This window comes from Taudactylus pleione, unplaced genomic scaffold, assembly GCF_031769625.1.
Source record: "Taudactylus pleione unplaced genomic scaffold, aTauple2 ptg001165l, whole genome shotgun sequence".
In the NCBI taxonomy this organism is placed as follows: domain Eukaryota; kingdom Metazoa; phylum Chordata; class Amphibia; order Anura; family Myobatrachidae; genus Taudactylus; species Taudactylus pleione.
Window position 1 is genome coordinate 777,475 of NW_028285566.1, and position 23,174 is coordinate 800,648.

General features: G+C 42.7%; 1 protein-coding gene across 1 annotated transcript in view; it reads right to left on the bottom strand.

The window, feature by feature from the left end:
* SLC1A3 (solute carrier family 1 member 3) overlaps positions 1-20,064 on the bottom strand; it is a 128,782-nt gene extending 108,718 nt beyond the window's left edge. Inside the window, exons 1-3 of the mRNA XM_088462231.1 lie at positions 19,946-20,064; positions 17,083-17,356; positions 3,687-3,824 (exon numbers count right to left, since the gene is read on the bottom strand). Coding sequence (XP_088318357.1) covers positions 3,687-3,824; positions 17,083-17,263 — 319 coding nt within the window. The 5' untranslated portion in view covers positions 17,264-17,356; positions 19,946-20,064. The remainder of the gene's footprint in view (positions 1-3,686; positions 3,825-17,082; positions 17,357-19,945) is intronic.
* Between the last annotated feature and the right edge of the window lie 3,110 nt (positions 20,065-23,174).

Consider the following 23,174-nt stretch of genomic DNA (forward strand, 5'->3'; position numbering starts at 1 on the left):
TTGGTGTAATATGGGGAAGGGGCCTGTGCATAATGCAGTGTGATATGGGTGCAGTGTACTTGGTGTAATATGGGGGAGGGGGCCTGTGTATAATGCAATGTGATATGGGTGCTGTGTACTGGGGGTAATATGGGGGAGGGGGCCTGTGTATAATGCAATGTTATATGGGTGCTGTGTGTACTGGGGGTAATATGGGGGAGGGGAGCCTGTGTATAATGCAATGTGATGTGGGTGCAGTGTACTTAGGGGTAATATGGGGGAGGGGAGCCTGTGCATGATGTAATATGATATGGGTGTAGTGTACTGGGGGTAATATGGGGGAGGAGAGCCTGTGTATAATGCAATGTGATATGGGTGTAGTGTACTGGGGGTAATAAGGGGGAGGGGAGCCTGTGCATGATGTAATGTGATATGGCTGCTGTGTACTGGGGGTAATATGGGGGAGGGGAGCCTGTGCATAATGAAATGTAATATGGCTGCTGTGTACTGGGGGTAATATGGGGGAGGGGAGCCTGTGCATAATGAAATGTAATATGGCTGCTGTGTGTACTGAGGGGTGTTATGGTGGAGGGCACTGTAAGATGAAAGGTACTATTGAGGGGTGCTGTGTATACTGTGTGGTATTATAGAGGGTGCTGTGCATAGTAAGGGGTGATAATGGGACCCAGGAGCTTAGCGGGCACAAAATTAACACAACCGCTTGGAAAAAAAGGTCTAATTCAGAGGCAGATGCATTGCCAAGCTTTGCCCAGTTGAGCGTTTTTTTTTGGACTCCGCATGCACCAACTTAGATTACCGATGGTGATCATAGTGAGGACTTAGAGGCAGAGTGATTAACAGACAGGGGGCCTGATTCTGTAAGGATCGTAATTGCAAAGCTGCACGCAGGCAGTTGTTTAATTGCAATCTTTAAATGGTCTAGAAATGGTACAGCAGCAGGAGGCATCACGCCTCCTGTGCATTACTTAACTGAGCTGCGTTGTCCAACGCAGCATTGCTTAATCTGCGTACCATCGGCCGTTGCAGTGACCCATGGGGTCCTACAGCCATCTGCCGCAGTCTAGGAGAAGAGGTGGAGATGCTGGCTTCTTCCCTCCCCCGCAACAGCGGCGATACACCCCTGTTTCTGGAAATGGAGGGCATCGCCGCCCCTTCCCCGCCCACAGATGGCAGCAGACTGTCAATGCCAGTCTGCGTGCGGCCTCACAGCCCCGTTTTGCACACGCGCAGAATGGGTCTGGGCTTGTGTCTCCTACTGCGAATTTGTATGCAGCTGTAAAGACCCCGGCATCTTAGTGCCGACAGCCTTACTGAGCTACCATGGGGTTACTCAGAAGTTCAGTGTACTGTGTTTTTGTACACAAAATCTATAAATAATGAAATATATTTATATCAAAGACAAAATAAAATAGGGGGTGCAGACAGGGTAGTACTGTATGTTAGAAGCACATGTACATCAGAAAAGTAAAAATTTGGCATATCAGGGGCAAATAAGCCTGTTGGTAGAAAGCGCTGTTTTCCGTTTTCAAACCAGGAACCAATATCTGATGCACTTTCTACTAACAGGCTTGTTTGCCCCTGATATGCCAGCTTTTAACTTTTCGAGCATAGGGCTTGTGCAATTTCCAATGGTGCAACCAATGATAGAGTATAAAGACACACAAAGGATAGCTGCAGCGTCTGTCGACACTGAAAGTGAGTGTCTCAATAGTTGTATATTGCACAGATGTACACTAGGGAAGAGCTTTGTAGCGGCAATAGCATAAAGCCTCAGATGCAAGGAAGGTCACAACCGCATCCAACTCAGAATTGGGCCCTACAAGGAATGATTATCCCACCACCTCGACAGACCTGGCCCCTTTAGGACTACTTCCAGAAATTTCCCAGGCTGGGTTTCCATCCCAATCTGCCCCTGGTCATGTTGATGGTCAAAATATCGACCATGACTTTCTGGAATACATAATGTTTCAAGGTATCCCACATCGATAGAGTACAAGTCGACATATTCATAATATCACCAAGCACAGTGTAGATTTGGAACATGTCGACACTGACACAAAGTCTACATGTTGAAAATGTCCAAACTCAGCTTTAATCCTAACGCTAACCTTAAACTATTGCAAGATAAGATATTTTATACCGAACTGTGCCAATCCTTTTAGATGCCCATATCCATGCATGAGTTTATATTATGACATCGTATGTCTCCTCGCAGGTAGATCCCCGGGGGCTTATGTTGATGCGATTCACGGCCACTTCTACACAATGCCACATCATATGGCATGGGGTTAACGGTAAGGTTCACTGCAAATTACAACACCAAGTTCCCAGACATTCTGGTTTATTCTCCTGGGAGAACTGGATGAAATTCTGGAGTCTCCTCGACATTCCGAGAGAGCTGGCATGTACTGTATATATTTTATTATATTATCTATTGTATGACTTGGGTTCTATTCCGTTTTATGTGCATGAGCCCTGGAAAGCCGCTTTAGGTATCCCCTAGGTGCTATAGTGAGTTTTACAGAGGTCATTAGGAATTCTAATTTTAGATCCCCAGTAAAGCAAATGGCTAAAACTACTGGCACCCATTTCTTTCATTTGTTACACCAGACTTCAAGCTGACAACAGCTAAACCCTTATAAAAGATAGTTTCCAGCAAACCGACCAGGATCTACCCTGAGAGCGTGTGGGATGTGTTCATGTATTTCTCCTTTTGAGCATAAGAAACTCATAAATGGAAAGATTCACAATTTTTTAAATGTTTGTTTTATAGATCCGAATACTTGAATAAGTTTGAGGTAAGATAAGCACCCTATTAGTGATGGAATATTGTTAGTTCACCAGGGGTTAAAAGATATGAGGATATGTCCATCACAATAATAGCCTATAGCCAAAATAGAGGGCAGGGCTCCTACTGTTCATTATAAATAGCCTGGAAGAGGAGCCATCTTCCTCTTGTCAAGTTCTGGAACCCACCCACCTAAGCTGTATTGTATGCAATTCTTGGAAATGTTGTTGGACTGTGCAATTTTAAATTTTTCCTTCCAACAGGTGGAGGTGCAGCCTGGCAGGAAGCAGTGCTCCTAGGCGGCCTATTATAGTGTAAGAGTGTCTGGGTAGCATTTGCTTTTTGATAGCCACGAGTTATTCATTCCCGTTGAGGGGGGACTGGGCCATCATCTTACGGAGGGGTCAAGGCTATGCCAATTAAGGGAGAATGGTTCTACCTCAGGCCAGTTTGCACCGGGCAGGGATCTGCCTCTTATTCATTTAGTCAAATTTATTTGCCAGGCTGTTGGCCTTGGAGCACTGGTTTTTTACTGCCACCATCTTTCTAATTACAAATTGATCAAAAAATTTCCGCTGCATCCTCTTTTAATTCCACATAGGTGTCCGTGTGTTTATTTCTAATTAGTGGTTAAGTGAGTGAATTAGCATAATGTAAGATTCATTCAAACAATGAGTGACTTAAAAATATACATCATATAATACAAGTCATAGCAATATTAATGTTTGTATAAAATATTTAAAATATAGACACTATGATGGGAAAAGCCAATGCCATTGTTCCCTAGAGTGGGAGCTACAGCCAGGTTGGTGTCACTCATTCGGAGCTGTGTGGACTGGACTCAGTGATCCAGTAATGAAGGAATTGTTCTTAAAAACAGGAATACGGTTCCCCTTACCTGTAACCAAGCTGGACACAATGAGCGGAAGGACCAGCATCTGCAGCATTCTCATCAACAATTCTCCTGGGAAGGAAAAGTACTTGATTTCCCTGAAGGTCATCTTATACGATCGGACAGAAAATCCCAGGATGATACCTGTAGAGAACCATAACAACAGTCATATTAGGACTATGGATTCATATAATATCCAAGCAGCAACAGCCCCATGTTAGCACATGCTTTATCTTTCTGCAAAAGGACTCAGGGGCAGATGTACTAAGCGTTGGCGAGAGATAAAGTGGAGAGCGATCAAGTACCAACCAATCAGCTCCTAATTGTCACTTTACAGGCTGTTTTGAAAAATATGACAGTTAGCAGCTGATGGTACTTTATCTCTCTCCAATGCTTAGTACATATATCCATTAATTTCATTGGTTGGCCAGTTGTGCCAGAATCATTGTTGCGGTATTGTGCATTTGTAGGGGCGCTTCAACCACTACATACACCATGGGCCTCTTGAGGGCTAGGGTGCCCGTGTGCATCGCAGTGCCCTTCATCATACCTGTTCATGGCAATGCCATCTCTCTGTGATATGTTTGACGCATGTGAGTAAAGGCTATGGCGCCTCTGCTGCTCCTGTGCGGAACCATCTTTCCAAAAATATCAGTTATATATACAGTATATAGTTATAATACGCCAGTTGAACATAGTTAGGCGTTGAGCCGCAAGGGCAGCCACAATGATAAATAGGCCAGTGCAGAGCATATGGCACTCGGCCCTCATGGACCTGCATGCCCCGCACACCCTGCACCCATTATAAGTACCCCACTGGTATAAAATGACAGAACATAAATGTCCTTAATGGGATGAAGACCAATTACCCTCACTCACATGATTCCTTTAAAATATAAATGAAGCAGAAATGAATTTGAAGTAAAACAGAAATAGAAATGTTGAAATTTAAATTCATGGTGGTGGTTCTAGGTTAGATATAGGGTGGACTTTTTAGTGATGTTGATATTGTTCCCAAAACATTTTAGGAGGGCCCTGCACTCTCTACATACTCACCCTGTTCTATCATTGTCTCCAGTGCACAATTTACTAAGGTACTCATGTGATCATTAGTCACAAATATATAAAAGTAATAATATGAGTTTGTCCAAATATTCTTTAATTGCATTCAAAACAAGTTATATTTTTTATTTCCTTTATTTACTAGTATATTAAATAATTTTACACTTCCTAAAAACAATTTTTAATCTGTCATTTAATTCACTAAATTACTTGTTAATATTGATAAATTGGCTAACTTTTTAACATTTCAATAGTGTGCCAGGTTTAATTTGCAAAAGTGTAAGTTACTCTGTCCTATTAATAAGATTTTAAGGAGGCATTTGAAAAGTGTGTAGGAAGAGACTTTTGTGACTTTACATATATCTTTTTCTGAAGAATGCTGAAAAATCTTCCTAAAATGTTTTGTTTTAACATAATATTCACAGATGTTTACACTGATTAATATTATGAATAATTTATTTGTAAAAATGTATTATTACCAAATACATTTAGTTTATTAATTGATTGATTTGCATTGTGTTTAATTAAATTGAATTTTTTCATGAACAATAACTTTTAAATATGTGTCATCAATTAAAACAAGCACATTGAAAAAATAGTTAAATTGCAGAGGAAAGAAGGCATGAATAAATGACTAAAACATTCATTTAAAATGGTATGTTTTACCTTGTCAAACTTTTTTTTTGTGTGTGAACATTAAAATGTCAGTAATTGATCAGTTGATTGTGAGTTCAGGTTTCAGAAGAGATTGATACAACACATGTAAATATCACTCTATATTTCTTTTTTTTATACCAGTATAAATTTTATTTAATTTATTTTTCTATACATTATTATCATTGTATCTGATTGTTATAGCAAAAGTGGTCATTTTAAGCCATCTTGTCAAGATGTATATGGTGTTTCAGCTGAATTCATTATCATTCTAAAGATAGTTAAAAGAAAGGCAGAATCATGTTTTTGCCAAAATGAACATGATGATATTTGCTACAAATTTGAAAAAGAGGACAAAGTCTACAAATCTGAAAAGCTCTGTAAATTTGGGTGTGCGTATACACAATAAATATACAAAATATAACTTAGCACTAATTTAAAAGACTTGGATGTTTTGGCCCCATTTGACCTCATATATCCGTTTGACAGCAGCCTGACATTACTGCTCTACTATTGAGGGTCTTATATAATTAAACAGTTATACCCTTACCTACTGAGACACACAAGTTGCAAGGTCACTAATTTCCACATAATCAGTACACTCAATTCAAGTGTTCTGTGCTTTAGGGGGACCCTGCTCCTTTCTCTTCCTAACTTATAGGCTGTAGTATCACACTTGTCTCCATTCCCCTCCTCACATTGAGATACTAGCCCTGTCCCCACTAGTATATCACTTATCTCCTAATATACTCTCTGCTGTAGACAAGGTCAGTAAATCCATCCCCCGAAATGCTCTGAACTGCTGTGGAATTTGAGAATCTGATTGGTTACATGCTGTACTATGTATCTCTGTGGAAATATGAAAAAACAGGATATACAGAATGGCAATGAAAAGGTTCTCGGACCCTAGTTAGACAAAATATTATTTAGTAAAATTATGGTAGTGCCCTTTTATTCATTATTATGTCAGTACGCATAATTCAATACATTTATAAGTTCTGTTTCTGTATATAGCTACAGAAAACCCCAGCTCTAACATTTTAATTCTGACAATGATCAGGCAATTTATTATGTAATAATTTTCCTGTAATATTCAATCAAGGAAAGGGAGATTACCATTAATGTGTGTATATTACCCTCTTATATGTAGTAATAGACTTGTGCTAGGTATAAGCAGTATAATTAGCAGATAGTTCAGAGATGTTTAAATTAATTGACTTTCATTTTTAGAATTTTTATATATTTAATATGTTTTGCAATTGTAAAAAATATTGTGATAACATCCATTGAAAATTTTATTTACTGAAGTTATTGATTTAGGATGTGGGTAGATTCATTATTACCATGATGGAAGAAATCCATTAATAGTGGTTGAATTCAAGGGTTTAATAGTGGTTGAATTCAAGGGGAGGTCTCCTCTGTCTTCTTTTTAACATACTTTCCTGGCAGTCTTTCTAACATACCTCCCCTGCCTCATGTCCAGCAAAACTTCTCTGGATCCTCACCAGCATACATTCCCTGCCTCCTCTCCAACATAGCATCCCTGCCTCCTCTCCAACATCCCTCCTCTTTCTCCTCTCCAACATACCTTCCCAGCATCTTCTCCAACATAGCATCCCTGCCTCCTTTCCAACATAGCTTTCCTGCCTACTCTCCACCATCCCTATACCTCCTCTCCAACATACCTTACCTATCTTCTCTTCAATATACCTCCCCTGCCTCCTTTCCAGCATAACTTCCCAGCCTTCTCTCCAACATACCTTCCCTGCCTCCTCTCCAATATCCCTACTCTTCCTACTCCCCAGTAAACCTTCTCTGCCTCCTCTCCAACATCCCTACTCTTCCTACTCTTCAACATACCTTTCCAGCCTCCTCTCTAACATAGCTACCCTGCCTCCTCTCTAACATACCTTCACTGAGCCCTCTCCAATATATCTTCACTGTCTCATCTCCAACATACCTCTCCTGCCTCCTCTCTACCATACCTTCACTGCCTCCTCACCAACAAACCTTCACTGTCTCCTCTCCAACATAGTTTCCCTGCCTCCTCTCCAACATCCCTTCTCTGCCTCCTCTCCCACATGCCTCCTCTGCCTCCTCTCCAAGATATCTCCCCTGCCTCCTCTTTAAGATACAGTACCTTCACTGTCTCCTCTCCAACATACCATACCTGCCTCCTCTCCAATATATCATATCTGCCTCCTCTCCAACATAGCATCCCTGCCTTCTCTCTAACATCCTTTCTCTGCATCCTCTCCAACATCACTCCTCTGGTTCCTCTCCAACATCGCTCCTCTCCCTCCTCTCCAAAATATCTTCATGTCTCCTCTCCAACATAGCATACCTGTCTCCTCTCCAAAATACCTTACCTGCCTCCTCTCCAACATACATACCCAATCTCCTCAGCAACATACCTCCCCTGCCTCCTCTCCAGAAAACCTCACATGCTTTCTCTCCAACATAACTCACTTGATTACTCTCCAAGAAACCTCCCCTGCCTCCTCTCAAACATATGTCCCCTGCCTCCTCTCCAACATACCTCCCCTGCCTCCTCTCCAAAATTCCTTCCATATCTTCTCTCCAACATACTTATTGGGCCTCCTATCCAACAAACCTCACATGCTTCCTTTTTAACATACCTAACTTGATTCCTCCTGTATACCACTACTCCTCACCAAAATGCCTTCCCTGTCTCCTCTCCAACATACCAGCCATGTCTCCTCAACAACATATCTTTGACTGCCTCCTCTCCAACATATCATCCCTGACTCCTCTCCAACATAGTGTCCCTGCCTCCTCTCTAACATCTCTTCTCTGCCTCCTCTCCAACATCTCCCTCCTTTGCCTCCTCTCCAACATATCTCCCCTGCCTCCACTCTAACATACCTTCACTGCTTCCTCTCCAACATACCATACCTGCCTCCTCTCCAACATAGCTTCCCTGCCTCCTCTCCAATTTAATTCCCATGTCTACTCTCCAATGTATCTTCCATGCTCCCTTTCAAAATACGAGGGTGGTGCAATAAATAAGGTAGCAAGACCTCTCATATATCCCGGCATAGAAGAAATCAGTGTCAATCGCTTGAAGCCAGGACACGACGGCTTGCTGAACTTCACTGTCAGTTGTGAATCACCTTCCACACAGGTGCTTCTTCAATAGAAATCACTTGGTGCCAGGTCAGAGCTGTAGGGAGGGTGGTCCAGTACCTCCAATGGTAGCGCTGTAACATTACGCACCTCAATGTTTGACCATGTATGCGCCAGCAATACCATCTTACAACTGATGTTGGGACAGTATAACTATGATAATATGAGGCACAATCTAATGGCCATGGGGAAAAGCAGTGGTCTACCTGCTCTGGCCTAGTGGGAAATTAGAATGTAATAGAGAATATTACACATGTGAGAGGTCTTGTTACTTTACTTATTGAGTCACCCTCATAGTTTCCTTGTGTCTTTTCAAATATAGAATACCTTCCATACCTCCTCTCCAACATACAACCCCTACCTTCTCTCCAACATATTTCCTCTGCTTTCTCTCCAGAATACTTCCCATGCCTCCTCTCCAACAAACCACCCTTGCTTCCTCTCCAACATACCTCACTTGGTTCCAATATACCTCCCACACATCCTCACCAACATAGCTTCCCTGTCACCTCTTCAACATACCTTCCACTCTAACTCTCCAACATACTTCCCACACATCTTCTCCAACATACTTCCCATGCCTTCTCTCCAACATACATCCCACACTTTCTCTCCAACACCCTACCACACCTTCTCTCCAAGACAATTCTCCTGCTTTCTTTCCAACATACATTCCATGTCTCCATTCCATTATACCTTCCCTGTGTTTTTTTCAAAACAACTCCCATACCTTCCCTCCATCCTACCTCTCTGTCTCCTCACTAACATACCTCATGTCTCCTTGCCAACAAACCTCACTTGATTACTCTCCAACATACCTCCCACACTGCCTCACCAACAAACCTTCCCTGTCACCTCTTCAACATACTTCCCATGCCTTGTCTCCAATTTACCGCACAATCCTCATCTCCAGTATACCTCCCATGCCTCCTCTCCAATGTAACTTCCATGCCCTCTTTCCATTATACTTTCCTTGTGTCCAATCCAACACAGAATACCTCCTATGCCTCCTCTCCAACATGCCTCACATGCTTCCTATTCAATATATCTTCCATGTGTCCTCTCCAATATACTTCCCATGCCTCCCCTTCAACATACCTCCCTGTCTCCTTGCCAATATACCTCCTGTGCCTGCTCTCCAGAAAACCTCACATGCCTCTGCTCCGACATACCTTCTAAACCTTCTCAACAACATACCTACTCAGTCACTTCTCTAACATCCCTCCTCTTCAACATAATTCTCTTGTCTCCTCTCCAACAAACTTTGCACGTCTCCATTCCAGTATACCTTCACTAAGCTCTCTCCAACATTCCTCCCATGCCTTCTTTCCAATTTACCTTCACTGTTTCCTCTCTAACAATACCTCTTCTGCATCCTCTCCAACATATTTCCCATGCCTACATGCCCTCCCACCCCCTGCCTCTCTGTCAGTCAGTGAGTTCCTCATAAACCTTCTATGGGAAAGCTCATTGTGACACAAGTAGTCCACAGGTGCCACCGCATTGCATGCTTGGAAAATAATGAGGATTTTCGGCTTTATTCAGAGTCGGCTGCTGCCACACCACCCCCATCCACCCGCTTGTAAAAACAACGCGCATTTGCATCATCCCTATTCTTCGTGCAAGAGTTCCATGTGAAATGAGACAGCTATATGGATACGCTCACCTCTGAGTAGCCTACATGCCCATGACGCATCCTCAGAATACTTATCCTACATGACAATGCACAGTTGCCATCCAGTTACATCAACTCAGCCGCTAGTGGAGATGCTTCTGGGATACGTTCAACCCTTTATCGCTCGTTGTTGCTCAAAGCTGCGTATGTTCAGCTACAGAGCACACAGTGCTAAAACCAGCAAAATACAGCCACAGAAATGGCTGCGCACAATTCTGAATCACACCCACTGCATAACATGGTGCTAAGCTGTCAGGCGCATACTACAGAAGGCAGTGTGGCTGTATATTGTTCTTCACACAACTTCAGTTCATACTGCTATTCCCACTACAAGCAGAATGCTGTGACGTGATGTAGGCTGTGTGGCTACTGTATTGGCATGCCTGCTGGGCAACTACTGTATGGTGTCAGTCAGGCATCACAGGCTCCCCTTCATTGAAGGTATGTAATTAATAAAATATGTATGCAAAGCTTTATATTACATTTCATATCAAATAATAATAATAATAATAATAATAATAATAATAATAATAATAAATGCTGGATAGCTTTTCCAATTAATTCTATGTATTTTATTACCTGTGATAATTCTTTGTAATTACATACTTCATTATAACCTTCAGACTACATTTTGTTTGTAAAAAAACCCACTTAAAACAGATGTAATGGTCCAGCTGCATTTGTTCTCGTGTTGCTTGAGATAAACATATTATTAGCCTGGGAATTAATACAGGACTGAGAATACATTTTAATACATGTGAAGAAGAGAATAAGCCGTCCTGAAGCCTTTTACTGCTGCATTCCATATTCAAAATATGCGGTGACATGTAACAGCAAGAGGTGGCATTCCTCTGATGAATATGTCCCACTCCTCCATTTCCTTTCACATCAATATACAGACAAGAGGCAACACTTGTTTATATTGAGCCTGTGTCATCCCCAGCAATGTTATTACTGTACCCTGGCTACCAAGCTGATACTCTTCTCTCATCCTTTTGCCAAAGGGAAAATTCCCAAAGTTTCTTTATTCTTCCAGTCCTGTGTTTTTTGCATCTTTGTAGTTTTTTGTGTACGTATCTGTATGGTTTGCTTTTGTATATTGCTTTTGAGGTTTTGTCCTGTAACAAGAAGGGGGTGGCATGTGCCTATGAGAGGAGTGCAAAGACCAGGGGGTGCTGACTTTTATATAGATGTAATCCGCATCTCCATGATAATGTGCAATGTGTGACTGACAGCCGCAGTGACTCTATGCCACTCTTCTTGTTATGGCTCTTCTGACGGCACAGCAGTCCCCCCCTCCCCACACCTACCTCGCCAGAGATCATGACAGTGCACCAAGGCTGGTACTGTGTGTTATGCACCAACCACCCACAATACTAGAATATCTAGTTATGGCAATGGCACTCTGTGTGTGTGTGTGTTTGTGCATGGGTGCCGAGAGGGGGGTGGGGAGCGGGTACTAATTACCCATCCCCGGGCTTGATGGAGGGACCAAGCGGGGGCCCATATCTGACGCCATGTCCCCTTCCTCTTACCTCACAGGCAGCCCAGCATACAGCAGCGTGTGCTGAGCTGCACTGTAGTGGGAGACTGCTCGCTGCAGCAGCAGCAGTCTCCTCTGCCTGTGGGGAGGGGGGGAGCGGCACTGCAAAAAGCCCTCTCCAAGGGGGCATGGCCACACCTCCCATGATTAGGCCACACCCCTGCCCCCGGGCCCGACCCGAATCTCTATGCCTGTGTGTGTAGACGTGTGCGTATGTATATATTCTAATTATGCACTTTAATGTTTCTAAACTTTCTATATGTGTTATACATTCTAATTATGCACTTTGTTTAAAGTTTTCTAACTTTTTAAGATATGATTTATGCTGATGTATTATGGATATTTAAGTTTGTATTTAAATATATACATTTTACAAGTACCAACTCGGCTTCTTTTGCCTGTGTGCAGTTATTAAATTGTAGAGTTTTATTTCTGTGTGGCTACACTCGGTATTGATGACCATTTTGCTTTATTTAGTATTTCATGTATCCTTTGTGATAACTGGTGTGCCCCCCTAACTATTCTTCAACACAATGCTAAGAGCAGCAGAGTACAGCAGGAAATTAGCATCATCCCCTGTACCTCAGTGCGGGGAGCCATAAGTCAACTAATAGATGGTGGAAAGACAGAGGGAGAGATAGCAACCAATCAGCTTTTAGAATGTACTGGATAAATGATAGCTGGAAGCTGATTGGTTGCTCTTGGGTAACTTCTCCACTTGTCCTTTTTAGAAGGCTTGATAAATTTCCACCAGACTGACCAATCACCTGCGTTTCCTCCTGCAGTCACTGTATTCAGTGTGTGGCGACTGAAACCACAAATTAGGTATCAGGCAAGATAAATAAATGTATCCCCTCTCCTGCGGTTACTATACTCTCACAGTTAGTCACTCTCCTCATGCACGGACTGCAGGATGAAAAGCAGGTGACTGATCTGTCGCTCTGCCCTTCCTCCTGCATATAATGAGTGAGGCATGCGGGGGCACCCGGCTGGACACATCAGCTCTGTGGAAGGGGGAAGAGCATTTCTGAAGTCTGGTGTCCTCTACAGGAAAGCAATTTTGCTATTTTTTTTATACAGCTAAATATTAAATGTGCCAACTAGAAAACACTTCTGTTGTTCTCACTGAAAAGTGTTTTGTATTAAAAACAAGAAGCACATTTAATATAAATAATAGGACTATAACTATTTGTACTAGGCTATCCACCTGCAAAGTGCAGAAAAGGTCCTTTCACGTCTGTGTATAATTGGGATACTGTACTCCTGGTCTGAGTGCCTACACTGTGGGCTTCTTGGGTGGTCAGAAAGTGAGGAGATTGTTATACGTATATAACACACCCTCCTTGCAGCTGATCTCTCTGCATGTGCTGATACCGGGAGTATTTCACCTGCTGTGATTTTAAGTCAGATCACAGCTGTTTGCAATTCTTTATGTCCATATACTGTATACTTTCTGCGATTCCTTTTTCTTACAGGTCTACAATATCCGTAGTAACTAGTATCAGCTTTGAAGACAGAGGAAGATTGTTTCTAAATCTCATTACTTTAGAAATTAAAATTGTTACAATAAAACAAGATAAATATGAGCAGATGCAAATACACTACATAGTAGATATGGACAACGTTTAGCTGGGGTCTATTTACTAAGTCTTGGATGGAAACAAAGTGGACGGAGATAAAGTACCAACCAACCAGCTCCTAACTGTAATTTTTCAAACACAGCCTGTGACATGACAGTTAGGAGCTGATTGGCTGGTACTTTATCACCGTTTACTTTTTCTCCATCCAAGGCTTAGTAAAATAGACCCGTAAGAACCCTACTGGTCACTTCTTCCATAATCCACAATGGGAAAAGTTTTCGGGAACCTGCACCACCAGCAAGGAGGCTGAGCCCATTAACGGACACAAAGGTGTAACTACCGGGGATCCATACATTGCCAGTGTGCGGAGCTAGTGGTCGTCTGCCAAGGCTCTGTGGCTCTATGCTGGACGCCGCTACTATGTCGGCACACTGGACCAGTAGGGATTTCTGGGAGCGCTGAAGGAAGGAGGCCACAGCCGGAGACTCAAAGCTCTAGACATCAATTTACAACCTGTGCTAGAAAAATGACAGAAGCAAATTGTTTGGTACTTTGGCCTAGATTTATCAACGAGTGATATTCTTGTTACCACTCCTTACTAATTTTATATGGTGCTCCAACCAATCAGCTCCTATCGTGTGTTTGAAAAATTAGCTGATTGGTTGGAGCACTATCTAAGAAAAGTAACGAATGATAACAAGAATATCACTTGTTGATAATCTGGGCCTTCTCTTATCTCTCAGGCTCCTCCCTGTATATCAGTCTTTACAGAATATCACTGTGTGCTCTGGTAGCTGGTTCATCTGTCTTCCCACTTTTCTGATGGAACTTGGTTATAACGTAATGGACACTGCAACTTTTTTTCAGGGGAGGTCAAAGAAAATGTAATATATTTATTTTGCAACTTAAGAGACCGAGGGCCTGATGTCGATGTTTACGCAGTTGAATGATTATCGGTGATCTGTGCGTGCGTCTGTGCACTGTGCATACGTCCAGTTTCATTACAGATTACGCTCAAAGTAAGGATTTATTCACAAAGTGATTGACAGGAAGGGGCCGTTTGTGAGCAGCAGCAACATGGGGCGGGGGGTGGTGGCCATGAAAACGCAGGCGTGTCTCAGCCATTTGTGGGGTGCGTCTCTGCCTTCAACTGCGGTCCCATATGCAGAATAAATGGCTCCGGCATCTCAGTTCTGAGGGGCCATTCTTCGCGACCATAGGGTTAGTGAGAAGTTTGAGTGATCTGCGACCAAGCTGATTCGTTATCCGCAGTCGCTTGTATTTGCGAAACCACCGGTGGACGTCTTAATACAAATTCTGACGGCTGAGACATTTTGCATATTTTTGCACGTGATGTAGTCATCTTACCTATACCCAGCCGAAGAAATCCCGGCGCCGGAATGCCACTACATGGCCAGAAGACTGGCGCCGGAATACCGACAGTCATGGACATCGGCATGCCGGAATCCTGACAGCCGGGATACCAATGATAAGTATAGCGGGGCTTGTTAGGCCTCAGCCGCAGGGGGTTGGCGGAGTATTAGGTTTAAGCGTCATGGGGATGAATTAGGGTTAGGCTAGGGGAGGGGGAGGTTAAGGTTAGGTACCACTGGGGGGATGGAAATTCGGGTTAGGCACTAAGGGGGGAGGGTTAGGTTTAAGCACCAAGGGGGTGGGGTTAGGTTTAGGGTGGGGGGCTTAGTGTTAGGATACAGAAAAGAAGGGTTAGAGGGAGAAGGGGGGATGGTGAATATACTTGCCGGACCCTTGTCAGGATCCTGAGCATCGGGATGCCGCTGCCAGTATATTGACAGCTGGCATTCCGAGTGCCAGGATTTCATACCGATTACTTTTGCACAGCCGCAGTGTACAAATTCGCAGCTGGTGCGGCATTATCGGCCATCACTGCATCAGGCCCTGGATACACACTGGGCCGGCTGCTGCCGCTGCTGCATGCATGCTGTGTAGGTGTCTGACAGAGTGACAGACACTCTGGTATGCCAATCAGCAGCAGCACATAAGACAGGGAGGGGGGAGGGGCAGGCTGGCTGGCAGCTATTGGTTACTGAGCAGAGAGCGACAGTGTCAGTCGCTCACTGCATGAGCGATGGAAATACATATGAATAAATAGATACATTTATATATGTCTAAGAACTAGAAGACAGTTTTCGTAAAAAAATAGAAACATCGGTTAACAATGTTTTGTGACCAATGTTAAAATACATCGGTACCACCAATGTTTTCTTTTTGATGTCCCTTCCTTAACTCCGCTGCTCAGGTTGCCCCTTAGTAACAAAAATGCCAGCCAGAGCACCCATCAAAAAGGCCCCGGAAGAACACGGTGATGGTTCTAATTCAGTTATTTATTATGCCACTCTGCTTTGTTACATTCACTGAGAAACGAATCTGCAGACTAGTTTACAGGCGTACCAAACATGTTTTATCAAATGACTCCTCCCATTAGTGTGTAGGCAGCAATTACTTGTGGAACACTGTTGTAGCTATTATGGATGTAAGGTGCGCAGTGCACCCCGGGACCATCAGTCAATGGAGCCCCCTCCATTGACTGATGGGCCTAGTTTCTTTGACTAGTGGGCTCCATGCACCTAGCGTGACACAACCCGGTAGGCATAACTATTGTTTTCCACGCTCTAGTAGCCCACAAATCACTTCACCAGCAAAACGCCCCCCCCCCCCTCTATTGTAAACAATGCCCAGTGACCCTGGTACAATGCCAAATCTAATAGGACAATATTGTTTCCAATTGATATTCATGGGATGGGCTAAAAAAATGTAGTATCAAGGAGCCAGTTAGTCCAATCTAGGATCCAGCGGGACCTTTAAATAAATAAGGTAAGGTGCATCCATAGACTTCAATTAAAAAATATTCAAAAAAGTTAGGCACCATAAATATTTTTTAGGCATATTGGCTACTTGGCTCCAGGGATTTGTCTTGTTCTAATCTATCTTAAGGTGCCCATACATGGTACGATCAAGCAGCCGATCTGATACTGTAGATTGGTACGATATGGCTGATATATCGTACCGTGTGTGGGCATGATATCGGCCAGTGCGCGCTCCCGTGAGGGTCGTACATCGCACCTCCAGATCTTACTGCATGTTCAGTCGATCTGGGGATGTGATGTGTGATCCCATGCAGCGCTGTGCGGGTGGGGGAGGGGGGAGCTGGCATATCGGGCGGTCGGCAACCAAACGCACCGTGTGTGGGGACCACCCGATATGTCGGACGTCGGATCCCCCATCGCGTTGCACGATGCATATCGCACCGTATATGGCCAGCTTTAGTCTCAGTGACACCTGATTGTAATAGCTATAAAATACCATAAAAAGTAAACATAAACAATTTGATTTAAATTTGACTGCTTCGCATGTAAAGCGGCAAATGATTACCATGATAAACAACCAATCCTGCAATGGATTTTTTTATGGCAATTTGGATGTTTGCAATAACAATCATTAACCCTTTTTTATAAACAAATCCAAATTACATAGCTGTGGATGGAGCCTTAAATATTCATTATTTATATTGCGTTCAAGGTTCCTTCCACTTATACATGCATGAGAAGAAGACTGGACCGGATTATAAGGCTCCACCTACAAACATAAACAGATGTTGGATGTCACCAATCCTAATATTGTGATATTTTCCGAGGGGTGTTATTCACACATGGTACTAAAATGATGGAAACGCAGCATAAACGGTATTTAATAACGACTTACCCACAATAACCGCAAAGACAGTAAAAAGGACAAATCCATTCCGTCGGAAGAAACCTTTGACATCATCCTTTGTTATATTCTGCATCTTTTTCTTTGCATTTAAAGAGCGTTGGCGCACACCTTGCTGGAAGCGCTCCATTCTGTTCCCAGCCCGTGGGTCTTCCCCATTGCTTTTAGTCATTTGTGCAGGTTAGAGAGATGCCTCTCCTTTCAATGTAATGGCAACTGGAACTTCCAGTGGGTGATCAAAGGCAGCAGAACGGCCAGAGCAGAACTGTAATATAAGATGTGAATAACCTATTATAGGCAGCCAGAGACAAATCAGAGTCTTTCAATCCAATGCAACAGATCCTCCAAATAGGAACATTTCTATATACACAAAATCCAAAGAGTAAACATAAAAATGATCATTTATGGCAATTAATAAAACTGTCATATGCATCAAACAAAATTCAATAATATTTAAGAATAAATGAGATGTTGCAAGGACCTGAATGCAAAAAAGTACAAAAATACAATATTTTCAATAATAGATCATTTAGTTTATATATGATAAAAGATATATATATATATATGAGATAAGTATGTATCAATATGCAAGTTTCTGAATCTTGTATAATCAGTGTAGCCCTACTATCCCATGGGGTGACTTGCAAGTGCTAAAATACACTTTAATTCAATAAAGCTTGGAATGCCTGCAAAGTCTGAGGCAACACTAACATTATAGAGAAGTCTCCATCTGGAGAAGACTTAACGCTTCTTCTGTCCCTACAAACTGTTTTTACCACTTAAACAATGAAATGCCCCTATTCTTACCACTTGCACAAACATTCATAGTTTTTTTATTATTATTACCAGGATTGGTAATATAGTATAACAAATATTGTCACTTTTACATGATAAAAGCCACTTATTTCAATTACTAGAAGCCACTGAATTAAGTTCTACTGCCCTAGACAGTCATCTGAGCCTGCTCAGCTTTGATATGATCCATTCATTGGAAAGATATGAGCTATACTCTGACATGAATGAATATTGTACTAATTTACATCCATTAAACACAGCAACAATGTGGGTTATGTAACAGATGTATTTGTCTCTAGTACGTAGCAGTATAAATTGATTTACTTATTATTATTTTTTTTTGCAGTAGTAGCCTGCCACTGCAGCTCCTTCTGAATGTTACATAATGTACTGCAAAACTTCTTTTTTTTTTTTTTTTAGAAATAAAATGTAACAAAATAAAGATGAATGTATATGCCATGATCTATTAAACCCATCAACTATATTCTTTATGGAAGTATAAGTTTCATCTACTGCAACTTTTCATACTGGACCTCTTATTCATCTGACACTCCGTGGTCCCGGATCTACACACACAGCATTAAATCATCTCACACTCACAGGTAATTATTTGCACTTTTCAAATATGCAGAGAGGGTTATTTACAAAAACCAAAAGACTGCAAAATCTAATTTGTCCATTTCAACCAATCAACAATTAGCTTTGATTGATCTAATAGCATATAGAGTGACAAAGACAAGCCCTCTTCTACACTTTGGTGGCAAATCACCTAAGAAACTGTAATTACATTAGCTGCAAATGTCTAATGAAATTAGCTGCAACCATCCAAAAACAATCACTAATATAGTTTTCATTTTATCTGTGGGATAATTTCATTTTGAGTAATGTAGCTGTCATATAACACTTCTAGCCTGCTGAAAACACACTGGTTTTTCTTCACAATTACTATTTACTTGTACAAATAAAATGTGCCTGAAAACATCAGATCAGATAACACCAGATCCCATTCACATAAAGGCGCAAAGAATCCAGGGGTATATATGACTAAAGTGCAGGATTTTAGAAGTGGAGATGTTGCCCATAGCGACCAATCAAATTCTAGCTATTATCTTCTAATAGGTGCTAGGGAAATGATAAGTAGAATCTGATTGGTTGCTATGGACAACATCTTCACTTCTAATTTAGTAATTATACCCTCGGCCAGAGTGCTGTGTGTAATGTTACTTTACTTCCACTTAAATATTCACTTTCTGAAACTTCAAACTAGTTTAAAGTGCAATAAACACCATAAACTTCAATACACTGTACAATAGTCACACACTGTAAATTGCATCATCTTCCAGTGAATTCCTTTGATGCCATAAATAGAGTCCACTCTTAACCATCTGTCAATTTTGATATTATCTTACTATTTTGTCAGGAAACCTCTCAAGTTTCCATAAAAAAATAAGCAATCTCAGCATCGACATCAGTCATGCACATACAGAACTAAACCTACAGTACATACACATTCCTGCTCCCAACACTGATCCCTAAGCCCATTCTCTACTGACGTTACTCATACTCAGCTAGAAGTGACATACAGTAACCACAGAAGTCATGTCTGTGATACATTTACCGCTAGCAACATGAGCACCTACAGAACAGTGACCCCCATCAGTGCCCCTCAGCCACAGATAGCTGGGGAATTAGTTAAAATGTGTTTTGTGTTATTTAAATAACAATGAAAATACAAAACAAAACAAACAAACAAAAACTGCATTACTCTCACTCACTGGTACTTAAACAGCCGAACAGTTTCATTCATGTAAAGTGTTATTGTGCAACAAGCAACAACCATAATAAATAAATACATAATAATAATAATAATAATAATAATAAAATAATAATGAACACATTGTTACCATTCTGCAGCAGGACTGTCACATGCATGAATGAGTGACATGTCAGCCAGCAACATGCATGCATTGAGACTGACACAACTTTCTTCACATGAAACACAGATGTCGGTGAAAGTTTTGCATGCTGCCAGTAAAGTTGTACCGGACCCTGCACTCACCTTGGTTTATGGACCGCTCTGAAGTTTGGATAGAGAAGCTTCAGGGAGATACTGCAGCAGAAGACACTCACACACACACACGCAGAGGACACAGGGAACTTATGGAAAAGAAGCATGTGCTCTCTCCTACAGCAACCAACTGTGGCTCTATGACTTAAGACAAGGGGAGGGGATTACACAGAGAGAAAGAGAGAGTGTGTGTAGAGAGGAAACCTTCCAGCTGAGACCAGGCTGCTGTTCGCCTCCGGAATATTGATCAGTTTCTTTGCTAACCTTGTCCTGTCTATCTGTAGAGACCAGTTTCACGCTCTGTCAGTCCTGCTGCTTTTCACTGGAATGCAGAATTGTGTCCCTGGGAAGTTGCAGAGAACTTGTGGTCACAGTTCTAGAAGGGCTCACGGTGCTGGGATACAGGTACTAGGATCAAGGCACCCTTTCAGGAGGAAATCTGAACCATATGAGAATGCGGACTCCTCTCGGACTGTAGGCTGCGTTTGAATTTGTTACTTTAAATGCAATGTTTATTCCCTTTCGCCCCTCTTCTATTAGATATTGAACATGATTGGTCAACTGTTGATGGGGCCATTAACATGATAATAGTGCAGAATTGTTGGCCTATAAGTGTGGTCCTTAACCTTTCCTGTGGGTCATTAATCCCTTTGAAGATCTCTTCAAAGCTACTGTATATGCTCGCTGCACCGGGCACAAAGGCATAACATGTTGTAGAGACTAAGGAGATGGCAGCAGATTTAGGTTTGCACCAATATGGCTACCCCCTTCCCCATCATTTAGAGGTGCCCCAGGAATTTTCAGGTTGGGAAAGCTTGGCAGAACCAGATGCATATACTGCAGGACTGCAGGCTAACATGGGAATATGCATACTTTTCTCATTAGACTGCTATACTATTGATTAATTAATTGCAACATGTCCTTTTTCCTTCTAAAATGCTGCTTATTCAAGCCTCATATCCATGTTACATAAATCATTGGGGCTGTCTTTATTTCATGTGTCACATTTTATATATTTGCATGTGCGTCTAACAATGCACTTTCCCATATAAATCTTTGTCAGATCTTCGCTACTGGGAAGTATCCCCAAATCCACACTCTCTGCTCCTTGACACTCTCTGAATATCTTGTCCCACAGTAAAGGAATCTTTTTCCTGCGAACTGCGCATATTTAAATAAGAGGACGGGGCCACATGACGTGATTCTATGAGAATCGCGTCATTAGGTCACGCCCCCTACTCGCGTGCCGGGTGGTCCACAAGAAAATTCTCCTTATTCTGCCCACTTCACTAGGAAGTGGGCAGGATGTGGGAAAAGTGCCTACCCTTCCGGGGGTGCTGGGGGTTACCCAAAAAATCAGGAGCCTCTGGCGACTTCCAGGAGGGTAGGCATGTATGCCCTGTTGTAGTAGTGCCCCTTATGCAATGCCCCCTGTTGTAGTGCCCCTTATGCAGGGCCCTCTCTAATAGTGCCCATATGCAGTGCCCCTGTAGTTGTGCCCATATGCAGTGCCCCCTGTAGTTGAGCCCATATGCTTTGCCTCCTGTAGCTGTGCCCATATGCAGTGCTCCCTGTAGCTGTAGCTGTGCCCATATGCATTGCCCCCTGTAGTTCTGTCCACATGCAGTACCCCTTCTAGTGGAGCCCATATGCAGTGCCCCCTGTAGTGGTCCCCATATGCAGTGCCCCCTGTAGTTGTGCCACTTAAAGTAGTGCCCCCCCCAGTACTTACCTGACTCCACACAGCTGTCATCCGGGCTGTTGCTCCCGCTACCATGTTGACTAGATCCAACTTGATCCAGCAGGCGCGGCCCGCAGGCTCCTCACGTCATGACGTCACCCTCGCAGTGCATCACTTGGAACGCTGGCCTCTGAAGAGATCGGAGACTTCCTTATCCTCCGATCACTTCATACTCAAGCGTTCACCGGCCCTATCCTGAAACTCCACCTCCTCCTCCCCACACCTGGTAGGGGCAGGGCTCTGGACATGCTGCTGCTGCTGTGTCTCCTCTCGCTGGCCGGTGCCAGCAGCAGCAGCATCTTAAAATGCAGGTTCTCTCCAGGGCCTGATTCCGGGGGGCCCGGCCACAGGCCCCTTGGGACTCGCCTGGCCCTAGGTGTCCGCTTAGGTTGCCTAGCAGTAAATCCGCCTGTCCTACATCATTTATATGCCCACATACCTGTCCCACATTTACTCCTCTTCATACATGTCCCACATCATTTACTCCTCTACATATATGTCCCACATCAGTTACACCTCCACATACCTGTCCCACATCATTTACATCTCCACCTTTCCCACATCATATACACCTCCACATACCTGCCCCTCATCATTTACACCTCCACATACCTGTCCCACATCATTTACACCTCCACATACCTGTCCCACATCATTTACACCTCCACATACCTGTCCTACATCATTTACACCTCTACATACCTGTCCTACATCATTTACACCTCTACATACCTGTCCTACATCATTTACACCTCCACATACCTGTCCTACATCATTTACACCTCTACATACCTGTCCTACATCAATTACACCTCTACATACCTCTCCTACATCATTTACACCTCCACATACCTGTCCTACATCATTTACACCTCTACGTACCTATCCTACATCAATTACACATCTACATACCTCTCCTACATCATTTACACCTCTACATACCTGTCCTACATCATTTACACCTCCACATACCTGTCCCACATCATTTACACCTCCCCATACCTATCCCACATCATTTACACCTCCACATACCAATCCCACATCATTTACACCTAACCTGTCCCACATCATTTACACCTCATCATACCTGTCCTACATTATTTACATCCCCATATACCTGTCCTACATCATTTGCACCTCCATATACCTATCCCACATATTTACACCTCCACATATCTGTGCCACTTAATTACACCTCCACATACCTGTCCTACATCATTTACATGCCCACATACCTGTCCCACATATTTATACCTCCACATACCTGCGCCACATACCTACACCTCCACATACCTGTCCTACATCATTTACACCTACATATACCTGTCCCACATCCTTTACACCTCCACATATCTGGCCCACATAGTTTTCACCTCTACATACTGTACCTGTCCCTTATCATTCACACCCACATCATTTACACCTCCACATACCTGTCCCACATGATTTACACCTCCACATACCTGTCCCACATCATTT